The sequence below is a fragment of the Schistocerca gregaria genome, chromosome X, assembly GCF_023897955.1.
Source record: "Schistocerca gregaria isolate iqSchGreg1 chromosome X, iqSchGreg1.2, whole genome shotgun sequence".
NCBI classification, from domain to species: domain Eukaryota; kingdom Metazoa; phylum Arthropoda; class Insecta; order Orthoptera; family Acrididae; genus Schistocerca; species Schistocerca gregaria.
Genome location: NC_064931.1, coordinates 565698694 through 565721465, shown reverse-complemented (window position 1 = coordinate 565721465; position 22772 = coordinate 565698694). Strand labels below are relative to the sequence as shown.

The 22772-nt window shown below is 38.3% G+C and overlaps 1 protein-coding gene and 1 non-coding gene across 3 annotated transcripts in view; both read left to right on the top strand.

The window, feature by feature from the left end:
* Positions 1-22772, top strand: part of LOC126298442 (rho guanine nucleotide exchange factor 17) — a 950787-nt gene that overhangs the window by 880394 nt on the left and 47621 nt on the right. For both annotated transcript variants that reach the window (XM_049989771.1, XM_049989770.1), the window contains exon 12: positions 7627-7728. In XM_049989771.1, the coding sequence (XP_049845728.1) occupies positions 7627-7728 (102 nt within the window). The remainder of the gene's footprint in view (positions 1-7626; positions 7729-22772) is intronic.
* On the top strand, positions 14291-14365 carry Trnas-cga (transfer RNA serine (anticodon CGA)). Its single transcript has one exon. It is a non-coding gene; the product is annotated as a tRNA-Ser (tRNA).

Sequence of the window (22772 nt, the reverse complement as noted above, 5' to 3'; positions counted from 1 at the left end):
ATAGTGCAGGACAGAATGTAATGCTGTTTATATAGATGCAAGATATGACTAAACATTGCATGTGAGAATTTTATTCAGACTGTTAGAGGTATGTGATGTAACTTAGTTTCATGCCCATGAGTATGTGATGAAAGTAATATGAGAATGTGGGAGGTGCAAATTTTAGCATACAAATTGCAAGTGGATTAAAATACCTTCCTGATCCCATTCCATTCCCATGATATGAAATGATATTGCTGCTAACAAGACAAAAAGTGAGAGTTGAAGTGGAGATAGTGCAGATGAGAACACAGACACTGAGTGGTTGTGAGATAGTGTAAATAATACAAAGAACAACTGTAACAGTGGGTGCAGTAGAGGAAGATGCCCAATTGTAAATACCTGTAAGTGAATTAATGTTAGAGTTCCAGACACTTTTCAGTACAGATCTGGGGCCACATTTTTCATACAAGGAAGGAGATGTGAGGGAAAATACACTGACAGAGCTGTGGACAGAGCACTGGGACTCCAAGCAACTGCTGTCACTGGTCAATGTCCCTGCCAGTTCAGCAACTCAGCAGAAGCAGTTGCTTCTGTTTCAACCTACTTTTGTGTGTCAATGGCATCAGGAATTTCAACAGTTTGACACAATGCCATGTGACAACAGACAGATGTCAGTTACCAACCCTGTTCCAGACATTTCTGTGGTGACACAGAAATGCAGTCCCTTCCACAAAGTCAGAACAGAGCAGCTGCATTGACATCCTGGACAAGTTCATTAAATAATGATTGGCACAGCAACTCTGTCCATAATGCCTGCCATATGTCAGTCATCACCATGAGTTTTACTGATGCATCCTTGGAGTTTAGACCACAAATGTATTGCCACTGCCACTACTGCCTCTGGGATCTGAAATTATGGCCACTGCCTGCCTGACTGCCCTGACCCTGGCAGCCAACACTCTTCCACTACTGTGTGGCCCACAGTTGCCCTCCAGTCTTCAGTCCAGAGTTAGACTCTGGGCATTGCTGTGACCTGCCAAAAGTGAGAAGAAACCACAGGTAGCTGTATGTTGCATCGTGGCAACCACTACCAACTCAGCTCCTGGTATGCCGGCTTTGCCAGTATCAGCATGCCACCTTCTTAGCAGGATGTGCCCAATGCACCCTGTGCTGCCTTGCTCATGACATTGATTGGAAATATTATGAGCCAGCACCAAGTTTAATGAATTAATAAATAACTTGTGAATATTCATCATTTGTTTCTCTACAGCTGCCCACTTCACTCCCATCTCTCAAGCTGCCAAAAATAACCCAAAACACTTCAGGTGGGTGTCAGGATCATCCTGACAAATGATAAGATGGCTCCCAGCACCCAGTAGCAATTATTCTCACACCTCTATTGTTTCAGTATTATGGCAATAGGTATTAGGTAGGCCAGTGTAGAGGTAGATAACATCAGTAGTGATGAGCAGGGCACCAGATGGTAAAGGAACATGAGATCAGTTGGGAGAAGTTGACAGTGTCTCAGCTGAAGGAACTCGTAGACATACATTTTCTTCGTGATTCCCAACATCTATAAGCTCAGCCATGCAGAAAGCCAAGCCCTATTGTGACGCTGCTATGGTCCGAATGTGAGAATCTCCACTCTTGTTATCCTATATCTTCATCCTGTTGCTCATAGCCTGCCATCCTATACCCAAGATGATTACCCAGTATGCCTAGCCATAAAATGTTCCTGCTTGTTGCACAGTATCACAGTCTTTCTTGACCCCTCCTGTCCCATTCCTCCCTCACTTACTCCATACTTCTCTACTATTCATGTTCTCCCTACTTACCCCACCCAAGATTGCTACTAACTCTAACTCCAATAAACCCAATAAGGTGGTAACAACGGGAGCCACTAGTGACTGTCTACCTGTCCCCTCTCTCTGTCCCTAGATGTGTCCACCTCCTCCTTCCTTCTCCATAATTATCCCTCTGCTTCTTCCCTAATCTGTCTCACCACAATAGTTGGGAGTAAGAACCACCAGCTTCCTATTGTGATAGGTAGTAAGATAGACCAGGAGGAAATCAACAGAGACTGGAGGTAGGAAGAGATGGGCAGAGAGAGTGAGGGGGAAGGCTTTCTGTCCTTCTTCTCCTCTCCCTCTTTCTGTCACCTTCTCCTACCCTCTTCCCTGTCCATCTGCTCCTCCCACACTTTCTGTCCGTCTGCTTTTCCTCCTCTCTCTGTCCATCTCCTCCTCCCCACTTTCTTTTCCCATCTCTTCCTATCCCCTGTTTCTGTCCACTTCCTCCTGACCCCTCACTCTACCCATTTCACCCCCCCCCCCCCCTTTTCTCACAATTTTCAGCCTAGACCACAACTGAACTTACTGATGTTTTTGAGAGTATGTATGGCAGGAAAACTGGTGACATCATTATCTGTGCAAAGACAATACCAACAAGTCTTACACTGAACAAGTCTACTATTTAGTAGATGTGAACTTAAAGAAAATACTTCTATTTTATATTCAATCATTCTTATATTGTTTGGGCTAGTGATATTTACTACTCTGATTTGTCATTATAAGGTGTCAAAGTTCAGCTGCGTCTTAGTCAGTTCACTCAATATTGTTATGATTTTCAACTTTGTATGCATTGAAAGATATCATTCAGATGAATATGTGGTAATAAAATACACATATATGGCAAATCCATTGTTTAGCTGAGCCAGTTTGCAATTTATCTGTAACAGAAGGAGATAATTTATGTTAAAGCATATTTTAGACCAGTGTAATTCCATTGTGCGATGTCATGTGGCAAAAGAAAAGTTTAAAAGATTAGTACACAGCCATCTCATTTTTCTTTCCTTAAAGTTGACTGATGGACTTTCACAGTTAAGGAATATTTATCACCTGAAGTGAGAGTCTTTAAATAAAAAGTAAAAGGAAGAAAAACTTTGTTCCATATTTACAGTCTTTTGGAAGTTGTATAATGATTTTAAGTCTCATAATTCATTTGCTCAAAATATACTTTGTTTTGTACAATCATCAATGACAAATACAAAATGTATTTAAAAAAATAACTGAACCTTTATTTTAATGTGGCAACAGAGGAGCATAGCAATTTGCTGTCAGTAGCATTATATGCCTCACAACCTGCCAAGTAATAAATTTTCTTTAGTTGCTGAAATATTTGTTATTTTCTAAACTATTGTTATTTAAGTGAGTGGTAGTGTATCATTTGTAGAAATTTTTCCGGTGTTTCATTTCTGAGTCCAATGATGCAATACAAAATTTTACATGGACACAGGGAAAATATTCTTGTAAATATCTTAACTTTAGATACAAGTTTGTGAAGATGATGCTCAAGGCTGTTCAATGTGTTATCAATGATTCTTTTGATTCAAAAGTTCAGTCACATTTACTCTTCACTGTAATGGCTGAATATCAGTACCCTTATCAAGTGAATGTTTGCAGTGGATCCCTTGAACAATTTGACAATGAAGAAATAGTTATGCAAAGGATCATCACATGTTACATGTGTTGGGTTTCTAGCTTTGTCTCTGAGATTAAAGTCATGTCATCCCAGTGGAATGGTAGATGGTCTCCAAGCAGAAAAAGTAGCAGTCTTGATTCAATGTTCAAGTGATGCTCAAAGATTTTTCATGTCACCAGGATTGCCACTCGAATATAGAATGGGGAATGCTCTTACTGACTAAGCAGTCAAGTCATGACTCATGAAACACCCTCTCGGGTCATGAGTCATGCCTGAATAGGTCCATTAGTAATGCTGTTGCCCCTGAAAGGTAAGATTCTGGGTTCATGTCCAGGCTGTTTGGATTTTTTCTGTCACATAATTTCAAAACAATATACACACTACTGCCAAGTGAAAGATTTGTTCTTTTACCTCTTGATTCATACACAAAGACAGCATATCTGACCACTCAGTTCTGTCATATCTCAAGTTAAATGTAAAAATCTTCCTACAACCACACTGCTCACCACATCTCAAAGTGATTTTCTTACTTTCACAATCAAAATTAGAGCTGAAAGGACGCTGCTTCAAAATCATTTATGGCTTCAAGGAGAATTCTTCATGAGAACTAAATAAACATTCCATAAGGAGTTTTTAAGGGCGGCATGGTGAAGCAGAAACATTGTTCTGACAAATGTGTGAATAGAGGAAGGAAGTACTTTCAAGAAGACAAGAGCTGAATATCTGTGATTTGATAAAAATATATTATCTTTCTTGAAGTCCTGTTATTTTGAAAATATTTTTCATGTAGATTAAAATATCCCAATTCTCTCAAAAGTCCATTGAAATACATTTGTCTACTAACCCTCATAGATCAGCCAAACTCCTCTCTTTGACAGAATAGCATTTCTGTAGAATTTTGTTCTGAATGACATAAAATAATGAAAATGTTTGATGCATGACATCAGGTTCACATGTGCACCAACATAATGGGTAACAGCTGTTGTGGCCTTCAGTGTGAAGACTTGTTTGGTGCAGCTCTCCATGGATTCTATCCTGTGAAGCCTCTTCATCTCCAAATAGCTACTGCAGCCTACTTCCTTGTGAAACTGCTTACCATATTCATCTCTTGATATCTCTCTATAACTTCTACCCCCAACACTTACCTCTAATACTAAATTGATGATCGCTTGATGTGTCAAATTTGTTGTGTCAACTGGTGCCTTCTTTTAGTCAAGTTGTGCAACAAATGTGTTTTCTCCCCAATTCTATTCAGTATGTCATTAGCTACATTATCTACCCATCTTATCTTCAGCATTCTTCTGCAGCACCACATTTCAAGAGCTTCTAATCTCTTCTTGCACAAACCATTTGTTACACATATTTCACTTTAATACATGGCTGCCCCCTTGACAAATTCCTTCAGAAGACTTCCTAATGCTTAAATCTATCTTCAATGTTAGCAAATTTCCCTTCCTTAGAAACACTTTTCCTGCCATTTCCAGTCTGCATTTTATATCCTCTCTACTTTGGCCATCGTCAGTTATTTTACTGCCCAATTAGCAAAACCCCTCTATTACTTTTAGTTTCTTGTTTCCTAGTATAATTCCCTCAGTATCACCTGGTTTAATTCAGTTACATTTCATTACCCTCTTGTTGCTTTCACTGATGTTCATTTTATATCCTCCTTTCAAGACAATGTTCATTTCATTCAGTGTCTCTTCCAAGTCCTTTGCTGCCTTTGACAGAATTATGTCATCAGCAAACCTAAAAGTCTTTATTCCTTGTCCTTTAATTTTAATTCCTTCTTCATATTTCTTTTGTTTCCTTTACTACTTGCTCAATAACACACTGAGTAACATCAGTCACAGACTACAATCCTGTCCCACTCCTTTCTCAACAACTGTTTCCTTTCAATGCCCACTGACTTATAACTGTTGTCTGGTTTCTGCACAGGTTGTGAGTAGCCTTTAACTCCCTGTCTTTTACCCATGCTGTCCTCATAATTTCAAAGTGTTTTTCAGTCAACATTGTCAAAAACTTCCTCTAAGTCTACAAGTGCTATAAATTTGCATTTCCTTGACCTATCTTCTAGAAGAACTCATAGGGTCAGTACTGCCTTGTGTGTTTCTACATTTTCCAATCCCAACTGATCTTCCCCAAGGTTGGCTTCTATCAGTTTTTCCATTCTTCTGTAAAGAATTTGTTTTAGTATTGTTCCTGTTCCTGGAAATGTTACAGTTTAAAATCTGGCTCCAGAATCTTTGTCTTATGATTATATAGTCAATCTGGAACTTTCTATTGCTTCCAGGTCTCTTCTGAGTATGGTAGCTACTTTCATGATTCTTAAGTGAAGTGTTAGTGATGACTAAATTATAGTCTGTGTAAAATTTTACCATGTGGCTTCCTCTTTCATCCCTTTCCTCCAGTCATACTCACCCACTATTTGTTCTTCTTTTCCATTTCCTACTATAAAATTCCAGTCCCCCATCACAATTTTCATCTCTCTTAACTATGTGAATAGTTGCTTTCATTTCATCATACATTTCTTCAGTTTCTTCAACATTTGCAGAGCTAGTTGGCATATAAATTTGTACTACTGTGGTGGCCATAATAGCTTACTTGCATTCCTGTTTTCTTATTCATAATTACACCTACTCCTGCATTACCCCTATTTGAGTTGAACATAATTGACTGACCAATTCATACAATACAACAAGTGTTTAAATATTGGTGTAAAAACTATAAAAATATAAAACTGAATGAAAGTTCAGTAGTATGCTGTAACTGTATTTATTTAAGCCAATTAAAGATGCACCCAAGTGGTTTCATAACTTTTAAGTTGCATCAATCAGTCATATAACTATTTTAGTTGTGGCTGCCCTAATTTTAAAATTATCTGTATTTGAGTTGTGTTCATAAACATGTACTCACCTGATCAGAATGCCTGTTTGTCGTGCCACCAGACTATGTAAATTCCCACTATATACAAATTCAACCTATCTGTTTACCTTCTTAAATTTTTTAAGCAACATGCCCAATTAAGGGACTAACATTCCACACTCCAACCCATAGAATGCCAGTCTCGTTTCTCCTGAAGGTGACATCCTCCTTGGTAGTTTCCACTCTGGGATCAAAATGATGGACTATTTTACATCTGAAATATTGTACCCAAGAGACTGCCATCATCTTTTACCCATATAGCAGAGCTGCATGCACTTGAGAAAAATTACAGCTGTAGTTTCCCCTTGCTTTCAGGAGTTTTCAGTGCCAGCACAAAAAGGCCATGTTGGCTGATGTTACATGACCAGATCAGTCAGTCATCCAGACTTTTTGCCTGCAACTACAAAAAAGGCTGCTGCTCCTCTTCAGGAGCCAAATGCTTGTCTGGCCTCTCAACAGATACCCCTCCATTGAGTTTCAGTCTATGGTATGACTGTCTGTATCACTGAGGCACACAAGCCACATTATGACAGCAAGGTCCATGATTTTTGGGATGCTTGAACCCCATTGCCATGATTAAACTAGTCATAAACAGAATTGGCAATGAGGATGAAATTCTGGGCAGCTGATCAACATTCTCATTTTGCCTTAGATGTTTACCCATTTGAATCCTTTCGAATTTTACATATATGGATTAATTAATTTCCCTCCATTCACATGCATTTCATGAATATGAGATTTACTATCTGGTTTCATAAATGGCATAAGATTTGGTTTTGTAAACAATAGCAGGAATAAATTTAATTATGTGTACTCATGCACTGGTAAATTAGATTATCTTAATGTTTTTCTATAACACAGAAATTCCTGTTCTTATAGTAATTGGTATTGTTATTATAATACCTATTACACCCATAATAAACTTTTATTCCAAATGATGAGAAGAAATATTGATTCTAGCGAGAACATTGTATATAAATTAAATTATTTGTATTAATATATTGTGTGGGCATGAACAGGAAGTACCCATAGTCAATTATTCTTGACTCTATGCTTTTTATGGTGCAAAAAAACAGTCCATTATTATTTATTATTGTATGATCAAATTAAAGAAACCAATTAATAAATTAGTACCAAAAAACTGTATATTTTTTAGAATAATAATAGTGTTAAACCAAAATGTGAACCTTTCATGGGAGAGTGTTATTCACAATGGATTTTGATGCTGTCTTTCTTTTATAGTCGTTCTGATTATGGATTTGGACACAGCAACTTCTTCAACAGCAAATCTGGGATCAGCATTTCAGTAGAAGACACTGATGAGGGAAATCTTCATTATGACAGGTTGGTATCCTTAATCATTTTTGAAATTTTTGTCTATTACTTCATCTTGTCACAAAAAGGTTGTATTTACTTCATGAAGAAGAGTGTCACTCTGGTTAATTAAAGATGTCAAACTAAGCTCATCAATTTGTGCCAGTGATCTATAAAACAAAATAAAGCTTCATAAGCACCATAGCTGACACTGTTTGTTGGATATCTGAAATTTTTGATTTTTTTTTTAATTTTCAAGATCTACTGCTTATTCTATTTGTTAGTCACTACATCCATTTGTTTAACATTGTTCTTAATTGTTTGAGATCGGTTAGTCAGCTCTCATCATCAGAGATGACTCATACTATTTGAATTTAAGTACATACTAATAAGGCACCATGTTAACATGTGATAACAGCTGCATACATGTGTATGGACTATCTGTGTTTGACATACCATCTTGCTTTACTAGCACATGAAGACTGAATTATTTCTATCTTGTTCTATCTGTGTGGTTAATTGTAAGCTCAAGTAAGGCTAGCTGAAATTTTGTAGAGACTCATATGAACTTTTCTACTCATTTGGCCACATGATGAATACATCATCTGTATTCCACTATATATGTTTTATGTGAGATGTCATAAGATATTTTCTTTGAGTGTTTCCTTATGCAAACTGGCAACCACAGGTCTGTGTTCTATGACCAACTGTACTGTTTGTTCGTGATATAAACAGAAATGAGGCTGAAGTGAGTAAAAATTTGAGCAGTTTGGACGTGCAGCTCCAACCTTTCCAGTGATCATTTTTACAGACATGTCTGGTGGAATGAATCATTGGTGTGGTTTTAAAGTTCGCCACTAGGTCATACTCTCTTAGGTGGTGTTAATATATTCACAGCATAAAGTCGCTGACTCTTATATAATACTGGCCATTTCCCCTCAGCTTCACATGTGAACGTATCTGTCACATATAATGTGCACATCTTTTGGTCCATCTTCTCTTCCTCCCTCTCTGCCCATCACCTTCTCACCTCCCTATCTGTTCATCTCTTCCTCCCATTTCTCAGCCCATCTCCTCTTCCCTCTCCTCTCCTCTTTCTGACCATCTCCTCCGCCCCCCCCCCCCTCTCTCCTGTCCATCTCATCCACCCCCTCTCTCTCTCTGTCCATCTCCTGCTTCCCCTACCTCAGTGTACTTCGCCTACTGCCTCCTTTCTCCCTATCCACCCCTCCTGCTCCCTCTCTCCCTGTCTGTCCCCTCCTGCTCCCTCTCTTTCTCCATGTTCTCCTCTATCTATCTCAATCTACTCCAGGCATGCCTGTCCACATGTGTCGACCCTGCAAAAGATGTAGAAAAAGTAGGCTGGTACTACTCACCCAACATGCCTCTTGTGCAGCACAGCCTATATGCCAAGGGTTTAGAACACTTTTTTCCCATGATGTGTAGGGCACCATTCAAAACGGGGTTAATAAAGCAGGCTGATACTATTCCAGCACAACAAGCATGTTGTCCTGGGCAACCTGCCTGTCAAGGGCAGGAAAACCATTTCTTGGCCTTGACATGTAGGCTGCCCTGCAAAGCAGGTCAATAACACAGGTCGATACTATACCCATAAGAACACCTGTTATGCAGGGCAGTCTATACAGCAGGGGCTTAAAAACATGCCTGTCCATGTCTCTGGAAATATTAGAGCTAGTGCATTACAAACCCTCCCCAGTTTGATCCACTCAGGACAAGGAGTTTGTGTGTCCGATTTGACCCACTTCGTGCAGGAGCCTGTGAGGAGTTCTTTCTCATATATACCTACTCCCATAGCACGCCCTTTAATGTTCCTGGAAGTCTCATCCACCCAGTGACACTACTGTAACTGGTCACAATTTCCTGATGGCTTTAGCAATTTAGTCATTTTTCTTTCAATGCAACTCATGCAGCCCTCTTCAGTTCCTCTGTATGTTTAGTCATCAAGCAAATGGTAAAAATTCTGCTTGCATTCTGTAAATAGGAACAGCATATAATTCCTTTCCATTTTCTGTTTCACTTCATTTCTTTACATTTAATTCGGTTTCTTTCTCTGTTTACTGGCTGCTTATTGGTCTAGTACTGTCTTTTAACATCACTACAATTGCCATACATACTTGTCTCTTTACTCCTCTCTCACCTTTATATCTTAATATCTTCCTGTATTTGCTCTCTTCTATTGTCTTCCATCCCCTTTCATTATGCATTAATATATATTTACTATATTCATTCAAATTGTATGAGGTACGTTAAAAAAGAAACCAAACTTTTGTACCAGCACTATTGCTTACTACACATTTTAAGCGCTGTCCCCTTCAAAATAGTTACTGTCAATTCACTGTTCCCATTGTTGCTTCCAGTTCTGGAATGCCCCCAGGAACATATTTTGTGAGATGGTGCACAGGTTTCTCATTGTATTGTCCTGTATCTCCTCTATGGTTTGGAAATGTCCTTTCAGCATGCTTTTCAGTTTGAAAAACAGAACAAATGTCTGCTGGGGCTAGGTTCAGAGAATATGGGAGTTGAGGTACAACAGGAATGTGGTGTATTACCAGATAGCTGCAATCAAGGATTGAGCTAGTGCATTGTCATGATACCTTATCCAACTCTGGTTTCTCCACAATTCAGGCCTCTTCCTGCACACAGCATCCCTCGTGCACACTAGGATTCCCTGGTAGACTTCCTTGTTTACCATATGATCACATGGCACAAATTCATGATGGATAATGCCTTTGTGAAAAAAAAAACAACCAAATGATCTTTTACCAACTGATTCATGGTTTTTTTGGACACTTTGCCCACCCATTGTGATGACTGCACCTTTGTTTGAGCATCAGAGCCATACACTCATGTCTCCCTCAATTGTTATGATGTTCTCAAGAAAGTTTTCATTGTCATTAACAGTGGCAAGCAGTTCCTTGCACATTTCAACATGGGTCTGTATCTGATCTTCAGTCAACAAACGCAGTACGAATTTTGCACTGACACAACACATCTCAAGTTTTTCGCTCAAAATTTGATAGCATTACCCTATGCTGATGTCCACCTCCTCAGCAACTTCCAAACAATTAAACAATGATTTCTGTGAATCACAGCATGAACACTATCCACATGACCATCATTTATTGAGATGGCAAGACATCCAGAACTGGAATTGTCACAGACTGTCATTCTGCCCTGTTGTAAACATTTAAACCACTCGTACCACTGCATGTAACTCATACGGTCCTCCCAGTATTCTTGTCTAAGAATTTTAAATGTCTCTCTGAACATCTTGCTGAGTTTGTAGCAGAATTTCACACATGGACACACACATTGTTCTTCAAGCTCCTTCATTGCACTAATCCAATGAGCAGGCTGTACACATGCTTACTTCAACAGCTGTGGTTTGCTTGCTAATTGTCTAAACCTGCTGCTAGGTGCACTCAGTAGCTGCAGTATGCTCTCTCTGATGGGTGGTATGCTATTTCAGAAGCTCTTTTTCTTTTTGAACACACTTCATATACTATAGCTAGTAACATAGCTATAACTATAATAGCACATTGGGAGCAAACTGTTTTTTATGAATTAAAGAAGTGTTCTACAGTAAAGGTAGAGAATTAAATGCAATGTCCTGAACTCTAATTCTCAAAAATATTCTTGATAACTAATCCTACTTCATTGGTGTTACTTTTTTGTGGAAAAGTTATTACACTTGCTTAAATAAGTTGGCGTTTTGCAAGAGATCTTGTATAATCCTAGGGAGTGAAAATTTACTCTCAACATAAACAAATGTAAAGTAAAGAAATACATAGACAGAAATAACCCTTATTGTATGATTAAACAACTGCAAAACAATCATTGGAAACAATTACTTCTATAAAATATCTAGGAGTGAGCAGTTTGAAGTGGAATGACAACAAGAAATTAACTACAAGTGGCCAGCTGAAGTGGCCGTGTGGTTCTAGGTGCTGCAGTCTGCAACCGCAAGACCGCTACGGTCGCAGGTTCGAATCCTGCCTCGGGCATGGATATGTGTGATGTCCTTAGGTTAGTTAGGTTTAACTAGTTCTAAGTTCTAGGGGACTAATGACCTCAGAAGTTGAGTCCCATAGTGCTCAGAGCCATTTGAACCATTTGAACCATTTGAACCTACAAGTGAGGCAGATACTAGACTGAGATCAATTGAAAGATCCTCAGGAAATGTAGTCCATCAATAGCATAAATAGCTGAACTCAAACATTTCAGCAGATCCTCAGTGTGTTTTTTCCAGTTCAACCCCTCATCAATGCATAAACCTAGAAATTTTGAATATTTTACCTTAGCTACTGATTTCTGATCGAAGTCTATATTTATTAATGGTTTCATTCCATTTACTGCATGGAACTGTATATACTGTTTTGTCAAAGTTTAATGAGAGCACATTTGAAGAGAACCACTTAATGATTTTCTGAAAAACATTGTTTACAATTTCACCAGTTAATTCTTGTCTGTTGAGAATGATAGCTATACTTGTGTCATCGGCAAAAAGTACCAGCTTTTCACCTTCGTGAGTATAGAAAGGCCAGCCATTAATATATGTCAAGAACAGCAGAGGACCCAAGACCAAACCTTGTGGCACTCCATTCTTGATTGTTCCCGAGCTTGAGAAATCACCAGTTTTTTGCATATTATGTGAACTGCTTATTTCAACTTTCTGCACTCTTCCAGTTACGTATGATTTAAACCATTGGTGCACTGTCCCATTCATACCACACTACTTGAGCTTATCTGGAAGTATTCCATAATCTACAAAATCCCAAATTAGTGAAAGTATATATATAGCATTTTCCATCGAAAAACCCTTCTGGAAACCAAACTGACATTTTGTTAAAACTTTATTTTTACAAAGGTGTGAAACTACACTACAATACATTACTTTTTCAAGAATTTTTGATAAGGCAGTCAGAAGAGAGATTGGGTGGTAGTTGGTGACATCATACGTATCCCCTTTTTCATGCAGTGGTTTAACAATGGCATACTTCAGTCTCTCTGGTAAAATACCCTGCTTCAGAGAGCTATTACATATGTGGCTAAGAATCCCACTTATTTCTTGGGAACAAGCTTTTATTATCCTGCAGGAAATGCCATCAATTCCATGTGAGCTTTTATTCTAGCGAGAGTTTATTATCTTCTTAATTTCAGAAGGAAAGGTGGGTGGAATTTCAATTGTATCAAATTGTGTGGGTAAGGCCTCTTCCATTACCTGCCTTGCTTCTTCTAATGAACATTTAGATCCTGTTTTCTCTAAAACATTTAAAAAATGATTATTCAAAATGTTTTTGACTTCCTGCTTGTTGTCTGTCAAGTTTCCATGCACTTTTATGGTAATGCCGTCATCCTGTACTCTTGGTTGCCCTGTCTCCCTTGTAATAATATTCCAAACTCTTTTGATTTTGTTATCAGAGGTATTAATCTCAGATATGATTCACATGCTTCTGGACTTTTAATAATCTTTCTTAATGTAGCACAGTAGTTTTTATAATATTTGGCTGTTTCTGGGTCATTACTCTTTCTTGTTGTCAGATACAGTTCCCTTTTCTGGTCACAAGATATTTTTATTCCTTTAGTAAGCCAAGGTTTTTCACATGGTTTCATATAATTAGATTTAACTACTTTCTTGGGGAAACAGTTTTCATATTCTCTTACAAGTGTATCATGAAATAAATTATATTTTAAATTAGCATTTGGTTCCTTATACATCTTATCCCCATCTAACTGCTGACTTTGTGTTGGGAGGGCATTCGACTTGTATAGTTCATGCAGCTATGTTGCCCATAGTGCTATGGTGGTATAATGGTCAGCATATGTGCCTAATAAGCAAGCAAGACCTGGGTTCAAGTCCTGGCTGTGGCACAGATTTTAATTCATTTCTTCAGCTTCCAGCATTATTGTAGAATCACAGATATGATAAACCAGCTCCAGTGTCAGACACTGCAAGAGAGGCATTCTGCATTGCAAAGTGGTTTATTGCTCTGAGAGTGTATATTCCTAGAAGAGTCAACAAATACATTGCTTCCTCCTGTGTATATCTTCTGAAAAGACCATGAAAATAAAATTAGAGCCATTTAAGCACACATGGAGCCTTACAGGCAATCATTATTCCTGAAAACTGTTCTCTACTAGAATAGGAAAGGAAGGAAGTGACAGTAGTACATGAAGTACTCTCCACCCCACACCACAATGTAGCTTTTGGGGTATAGATATGTATGCAGATGTAGAAAAACTTCATACTGAAATCTGAATGTGGCAGATTAAAACTGTGTGCCCGACCGAGACTCGAACTCGGGACCTTTGCCTTTCGCAGGCAAGTGCTCTACCAACTGAGCTACCGATTAAAACTGCCAGGAAGTTTCATATCAGTGCACACTCCGCTGCAGAGTGAAAATCTCATTCTGGAAACATCCCCCAGGCTGTGGCTAAGCCATGTCTCCACAATATCCTTTCTTTCAGGAGTGCTAGTTCTGCAAGGTTCGCAGGAGAGCTTCTGTAAAGTTTGGAAGGTAGGAGACGGATACTGGCAGAAGTAAAGCTGTGAGTACCAGGCGTGAGTTGTGCTTCGGTAGCTCAGTTGGTAGAGCACTTGCCCGCGAAAGGCAAAGGTCCCGAGTTCGAGTCTCGGTCGGGGACACAGTTTTAATCTGCCAGGAAGTTTCATATCAGCGCACACTCCGCTGCAGAGTGAAAATCTCATTCTGAATAAATGTTGATGCTACTGCAACCTACATCTCTTAGTTTCCCTCTGCTGTTTTATCCTCCACCCTTCCCTCCAATAATAAACTGATGATTCCTTGATGCTTGACAATGTCTTCTATCAAGTGATACCTTCTTTTAATTAAATTGTGCAATGAATTTCTCCTCTCCCCACTTCAGTTCAGTGTCTTCTCATTAATTATGTGAGGTAGTCATCTAATATGCAGCATCAGTTTGTAGTAACAAATTTATTTATTTTTCATTTTTGATCACTTTTTCTAGTGGTATTGGTTACGTCAGTATATACAGGAATGTGTTTAAAAATGTTTGACAGTTGCATAAAAACAAAAAATCTACTCAATGTTTCAAGCATTTGTGACAAAACATTGCAAATTTAAATTTCACACCATATGAAATAAAAACAGTTTTCTCTATGAACATGCACGCACTCGCACGCATGAGCGCGCACACACACACACATAAAACAGTTTCAGGCAGAATTACAAATGAAATGAAATGTCGTGTGGCGAGGGCCTCCCATCAGGTAGACCATTCGCCTGGTGCAAGTCTTTCAATTTGACGCCCTTCGGCGACTTGCGCGTCAATGGGGATGAAATGATGATGATTAGGAGAACACAACACCCAGTCCCTGAGTGGAGAAAATCTCCGACCCAGACGGGAATCGAACCTGGGCCCTTTGGATTGACAGTCTATCGCGCTGACCACTCAGCTACCGGGGCGGACAGAATTACAAATATATAACTATAACTGCACATACATGCAGTTGTCAGCACAACATCAAGTGATTTTGTATGGGATTTGTAGATGAATATCTTAATTAAGGATTTTCTATGCTTTGTTCCAAGAACTCCCTTCCATGATAACAACAAGCTGAGACAAGGTGATATCTTACTTCCTGTGTGAATGTAGAAGGAGTTTTTAAGTTCCTGATATTGCATGGAAGTTGGTTGTAATATAGAATTTGGCTATTTCAAGATCTTTGTCACTTAACGTTGCATAGTTTAGGGTTGATGGATAAAAGTTAGTTCTGTACATTCAAAAACTATGTGCAATTACTTACACCTAGCACTATGAATGTGTATATTTTTGTTCAGCTGTACAATTTATTTTTAAGGATCTATTTTTGTGGGAATGCTATGGTGATAGATTGACAGTGCACATACTTTTACAGTTTAAATAATCTACATATGTGTATATTAGCTGCACTGCCCCACATAGGTAGACAGTATGAGATTTGTGAATGAGTAAGACCATTAATATTTTTTTGTTAAGTGCCATAATGGACAATTTGTAATATTTACCTCAAGAGAAATATATTTGTGCTACTTTTTGAATAGATTATTATCCTATAACATGAAAGTCTCCACCATCAATTCTACAATGAACTTTTGGGCACTTAGTTTATCCACATAAATAGCTGCACATAGCTTTCTAATGTACAGAATTAACATTTATTCACACATGTTAAAATACAAGATAATTCAGTAAAGACATATAACTAAAAGTATAAAACTTACAAGGGAACAGCAAAGATAAAAATACACATCAGAAAAGTCACCTTTAAGGATCACTAAGCTGATGACACACAAGCATAAGAATTTATCACTGCCACACAGTGCCCTGCCCTCCTCCCCCCTCTCCCCACCGAGCGAGGTGGCACAGTGATTAGCACACTGGACTCGCATTTGGGAGGACGACGGTTCAATCCTGTCTCCGGCCATCCTGATTTAGGTTTTCTGTGATTTCCCTAAATCGTTTCAGGCAAATGCCGGGATGGTTCCTTTGAAAGGGCACGGCCAATTTCCTTTCCAATCCTTCCCTAACACGAGCTTGCGCTCCGTCTCTAATGACCTCGTTGTCGACGGGACGCTAAACACTAACCACCACCACCACCACCCCTTCTGCCCCCTCCCCCCCCCCCCCCACACACACTCTCTCTCTCTCTCTCTCTCTCTCTCTCTCTCTCTCTCTCTCTCTCTCTCTCTCTCTCCAGCGATAGAACAGAGCACCCAGAGTGTCTTGATGTTAGACTTGATCTGGAGACTGGCTCTTGTGTGGGTCAGTGTAGAAGCTGCCAACTGTGGTGATGATGTGTCTGCAGGCTGTAGGTAGGGATTAGATGACCATACTGAAAGTGTGGTTTGATGCCACTCCATGTGCGCACACTGAAACGGGTTGTCTGAGTGAATGTGGATGTATTTCTCAGAGGCATATGCATTGTCAGTTCTGTGTAATCCACTAGAAACAAGGCAATCTGTAGTCCCTGATATTGCAGTTTTGTTGACTATTTTCAGTAAGTGTTCTCCATGCAGGCTAACTTCTAGCAAAAAGTGTGTGGGGAAGTTGGTGCGCAAACTAGGGTCAGAGACATTTATGAGTTTTAATGCCCAAGAGAAAGGATTAGAGAGACCAGTTTCAAAAGTGAATATTGTGGGTGTAAGTGCTCATAATGGATGTGTTACCTACTTTCAACTGCACTTAAACATCCTGTTTGTTCTCTTGTGCTAGCTGGCAGGCAGCATTCTGATGATAGAGCCAGTATCTTTCAGAAATTTTGTGCCTGTATTTTTGTCTGCTATATAAAATCTTTTTGATGCAGTCAAATGTGTATGTGGAAATGGCTGTTGAGGATTGTGTGTAGACATTGCACTTCTACTGTGAACACGCTGACTGTTTGAGTAACTGCTTGAGGAAGTGCACTTTGCAGCATGTTGGCCAAAATGTTTTTCATAGCAGCATATGCAGCTGGTGTTATTTTTTTGTCATTGTTATTTTTGTGGCCAGGTTTAATTGGTCCTTGAGTGGACTATCAGTCACCCGCTGTTGCTGTTCCATGCAGAACTTGCTGTTAGGCCTCACCAGTTCACAAGCTTCATATTTCCTCAGGAACACTGGGCAAATGTTGTGTCATGACAGCTGTACAGTATAGAAACTATCTCCTCACTTGAGCTAGTAGGTATATGTCAGGTTTTGCTGGTGAGTGCAACAGTGTTGAGTGTTGTCATGGCAACTCTTGTGAGTGACTCGAGCATTGTGTAGACTTTATCAGTAAGCTGCAGCAATTTTTCATGTGATTTATTGGGGCATATTGTCAGTGCTGTTTGCACTTGCGCCAGTAGTTGTTGCTGCAAAATGTATAGTAATAAACCATTGTGAACTCTGGAGCCACCTATTAGCTTGTGTAGATTTCACCACAACTGTGATGGGGCCTTTTCATCATGTTTCTTCTGATATATTACTTGTCCAACACTGAGGTTGGTTGATTTCATGGAGCAAGAAACCAACCTGTTTCAGCTTGTTGTATGCTCTGTCTGGCAGCCAGGGAACACTAATGTTCGACACCAATGCTGTGGTTTGTTGGTCCAAATTTCTTGCCATCAAAGTAAATTTCTCACAGTCATTGTTTACTTGTTGTTGCCAGAATATGTTCTCCATCACCACAAACCACGTTTGCTGTTGGGTGTGTATAAATAGTGGGGCCAATGATTGCAGTTGCAGTGCAGATGAACTACTGGATCTGGCAGATGAATAGCTCATTGCATTAAACTGTGAATGTGACATGGAAGAACTGCTGGAACTGATGGACTGATATCTCATTACTTCAAACTGTGGTTGCAGTTTTGTTACAGAGCTTGTTGTTACACCTTGTTGTGAACCAGGAATACTTATCTGAGCCAAGAGAGTTTTTAAGTCTGGTTTAAGATCTTCTGCTTCAGAAAAATATATTCACTGTGCAGTAATATGTGAGTGTTGCAGAATTAACACTGTTTTTTGATGTAATAGATAGGGTTCATATTCAGAATAGCAGAGAGAGACAGAGAGAGAGAGAGAGAGAGAGAGAGAGAGAGAGAGAGAGAGAGAGAGAGAGAGAGAGAGAGAGAGAGCACCTGCTCCAAAATGTGTACATTGTCATGTAGTTTATTAATTTTGTCAACAATGGCGTGGAATAACCTGTTTCCGTCATTCACTATGTTCATACATATTTCTGCCATTTGTGAAAAATGCTGTGCTGAGGGCACAAAAGTTATTCAATGGGCTCACCAATTATGTGACCTCTTGGTTTATACATATAAATAACTGCGTGTAGCTTTTGAAAATACAGAATTATTTTTTATTCATGAACATTGAAATGCAAAAGCACTTGGTAAAGACAGATAACTAAAAGCATAGAACTTAGAAGTGCATGGCAAAGATGAAGATGGAAGTCAGAGAAGTCACTTATAAGTACCACTAATCTCACAACATACAAGCACTAAAAAGTGCCACAAACTTCTGAAGTACTTATCTGCCTGAGATTGATATCAAGACCATCTGCTTTGACTGCCTTATTTGCTTGTATACTCATGAAAGCTGTTTTAATTCCATTTATAAAAGATGTTACACACCCCAAAATATTTGTATGCCCTATTGTTCTCTAAACATAGGTCATTTTCAGATTCACTGCTAGTTACTAGAGACATATTATCAGCATATATGATCGCTGTTCCATTTAAAGCTTCTGGCGTGTCATTTAAACGCAGAATAAATAGTAATGGTCCCAATACTGAACCTTGTGGTTCACCATATTTTACCTCTTTGAATGTTGAAAGCACATTTTCCAACATCTTACCTTTTTTTATGTTTAAAGCTATACATTTTGCGCAATTTTTAATAAATGACTTGATAATATTTATTGCTCTGCCTCATATGCAACACTGGTTTCATTTTCCTAACAGAAGTCTGTGAAACACACAGCCTTTGACAGGCTGAGAAATAAACTGCAGACTTGATTCTGTTTTTCAGTGCCCTCACTACAGATGCTTTGATGTTTGCAACTGCAACCTTTGCAGATTTTCCATTTTTTAAACAAGCCCTACTGCTTATGTTTTATTTCAATAGCTTCTCCTCTTCTTGTCTGAATTGCTTCTCAACCATATTTCACTTCTGTAAAAGGCTACATTCCAGAAAAATATCTTCAAAAAAGCTTCCGAACACTTAAATTTGTATTATATACTAACCAGTTCCTCTTTTTGCAGAAGTGCTTACCTTGTTATTGCCCTCTACTTCAGCCATCGTCAGTTACTTTGCTGACCAAATAGCAATACTCGTGTCCTACTTTTAGAGCCTCATTTCCTAATCTAATTCCCTCAGCATCACCTGAGCTGTTAGCATAAAGAACTAGAATATCATACACACAATTTCATCATGATGTTGTATAAGTTGTAAATTTCTTTTAATTTTCAAATTTGTATCTTTTATACAAAGTACTGCAGTTCTAAGCTATGGCCACATAAACAATTCTAGAACTATGAACTTTTTAATACTATATTAATTGTTATAAATTGATAAGCAGAGTCTGATGTTTTAGTGTATGTTTGTGTCTTTTGTGCAAAAAAAGATTATGATATGAACTATGATCACATGATGTGGTAAGAATGGTAAACATCCTATTACTTTTTCATGTTATTATTAAGAATATCCATGCATTTGTCTTTCTTGAGGTTTAGTCACAGTTTGAATTAAAAAGACTAAGTATAATTGTGTGTAAGTGGTTTTTTGTATATAAACTCCTGTGTATTTGTAATGGCCACACAGTTTATAATCATCACATTAATTCATGTGGTCTCATCTCATCCTCATCTGACTTGTCCCTTATCAGTTTGTATTTTTGTACATAAATGATCAAGAGGATCGATAAAACAGTGCAATACAATACACTAATGTGACTACATTCTATTACTCTTGTTTTGCTTTCATTGATATTCATCTTATAACCTCCTTTCAAGACTCTGCTCTTTTCATTCAGCAGCTCTTCCCAGTGCCATGCTGTATCTGACAGAATATCAGTGTTATTGGCAAATCTCAAAATTATTATATCTTTTCCCTGAACTTTTTTCTTCTCCTATTTCCTTCACTGCTTGCTCAATGCACAGACTGAGTAACATCAAGGGATATGCTATCTCATTCCCTTCACAACTACTGCTTCCCTTTCTTTCCCTTCTACTTGTTAAGGACGACAGATTAGATTAGATTAATACTTGTTCCATAGATCATGAATACGACACTTCGTAATGATGTGGAACATGTCAGGTTAAAGAAAGATGTCTGTACAAGATATTACATTACACAAAATATTGCATGACACTAATGCTTAAGTTAGTTTTTTCCCTCCCTTAATTTATATATAAAAATTCAGCCAATGAGTAGAAGGAGTTGTCATCTAGAAATTCTTTTAATTTATTTTTAAATGTTGGTTGACTATCTGTCAGGCTTTTGATGCTGTTTGGTAGGTGACCAAAGACTTTTGTGGCAGCATAATTTACCCCCTCCTGTGCCAAAGTCAGATTTAACCCTGCATAGTGAAGATCATCCTTTCTCCTGGTGTTATAGCTATGCACACTGCTATTACTCTTGAACTGGGCTGGATTATTAACAACAAATTTTATAAGTGAATATATATACTGTGAGGTTACTGTGAGGATCCCTAGATCCTTAAATAAATGTCTGCAGGATGACCGTGGGTGGACTCCAGCAATTATTCTTATTACACGTTTTTGAGCAATGAATACTTTTCTACTCAACGATGAATTACCCCAGAATATGATACCATACGAAAGCAGTGAATGAAAGTAGGCATAGTAAGCTAATTTACTGAGATTCTTATCACCAAAATTTGCAATAACCCTAATGGCATACGTAGCCGAACTCAGACGTTTCAGCAGACCGTCAATGTGTTGCTTCCAGTTTAACCTCTCATCAATGGACACACCTAAAAATTTTGAAAATTCTACCGTAGCTACAGACTTCTGTTCAAAGTCTATATTTATTACTGGAGTTGTGCCATTTACTGTACAGAACTGTATATACTGTGTTTTATCAAAATTTAAAGAGAGAACCACGTAATAATTTTGTGAAAAACATCATTTACAATTACATCACTTAGTTCTTGGTTTTTGGATGTTATTACTATACTTGTATCATCAGCAAAAAGAACTAACTTTGCATCTTCATCAATATGGAATGGTAAGTCATTAATGTATATCAAGAACAGTAAAGGACCTAAGACCGAACCCTGTGGGACTCCGTACTTGATAGCCCCCCCAGTTTGAGGAACCAGCTGTTGTATTAACATTACATGAACCACTTATTTCAACTTTCTGCATTCTTCCAGTTAAGTATGAATTAAACCATTTGTGCACTGCCCCCCTCAAACCATAATGATTTAGCGTATCTAAAAGAATTCCATGATTTACACAGTCAAAGGCCTTTGAGAGATCACAAAAAATACCAATGGGTGATGTCCGGTTATTCAGAGCATTTAATATTTGATCAGTGAAAGCGTATATAGCATTTTCTGTTGAAAAGCCTTTCTGAAAACCAAACTGACATTTTGTTAGTACTTTATTTTTACAAATATGGGAGGCTACTCTTGAATACATTACTTTCTCAAAAATTTTTGATAGAGCTGTCAGAAGAGAGATTGGGCGATAGCTGTTGACATCCGACGTATCCCCCTTTTTATGCAATGGTTTTACAATGGCATATTTCATTCTATCGGGGAAAACACCCTGCTCCAAAGAGCTATTACATACGTGGCTGAGAATCCTACTTATCTGTGGGGAACAAGCTTTAAGTATCTTGCTGGAAATGCCATCAATTCCGTAAGAGCTTTTACTTTTCAGTGAGTTTATTATTTTACTGATTTCAGAGGGAGAGGTTCATGGAAATACAGTTGTTTCAAACTGCACAGGTATGGCCTCTTCTATTAGAAGCCTTGCCTCTTCTAGTGACGATCGAGATCCTATTTTCTCCACAACATTTAAGAAATGATTATTGAAAATATTTCCAATTTCAGATTGTTTGTTAGTACACTTGTCATTCAGTTTTATGGCACTAAAGTCTTCCTGTGCTCTTGGTTGCCCTGTTTCCCTTTCAATAATATTCCAAATTGCTTTAATTTTATTATCAGAGTTACTGATCTCAGACATGATACACGTGCTTCTGGACTTTTTAATAACTTTTCTTAGTACCGCACAAAAGTTTTTATAATATTGAACAATTTCGGGGTCAGTACTCCCTCTTGCTGTTAGATACAGTTTTCTTTTATGGTTGCAAGATATTCTTATTCCTTTAGTTAGCCAAGGTTTTTTATATGTTTTCTTGGAATTATGTTTCACTATTTTCTTGGGAAAACAATTTTCAAATACCCTTAAAAATGTATCGTAAAATAAGTTATATTTCAAGTTTGCATCGGGTTCCATATACACTTCATCCCAGTCTAGCTCCTTTAGTCTTTCCCTAAAGTTTGCAGTATTTATATTGTTAATTGAACGCACTGCTTTGAA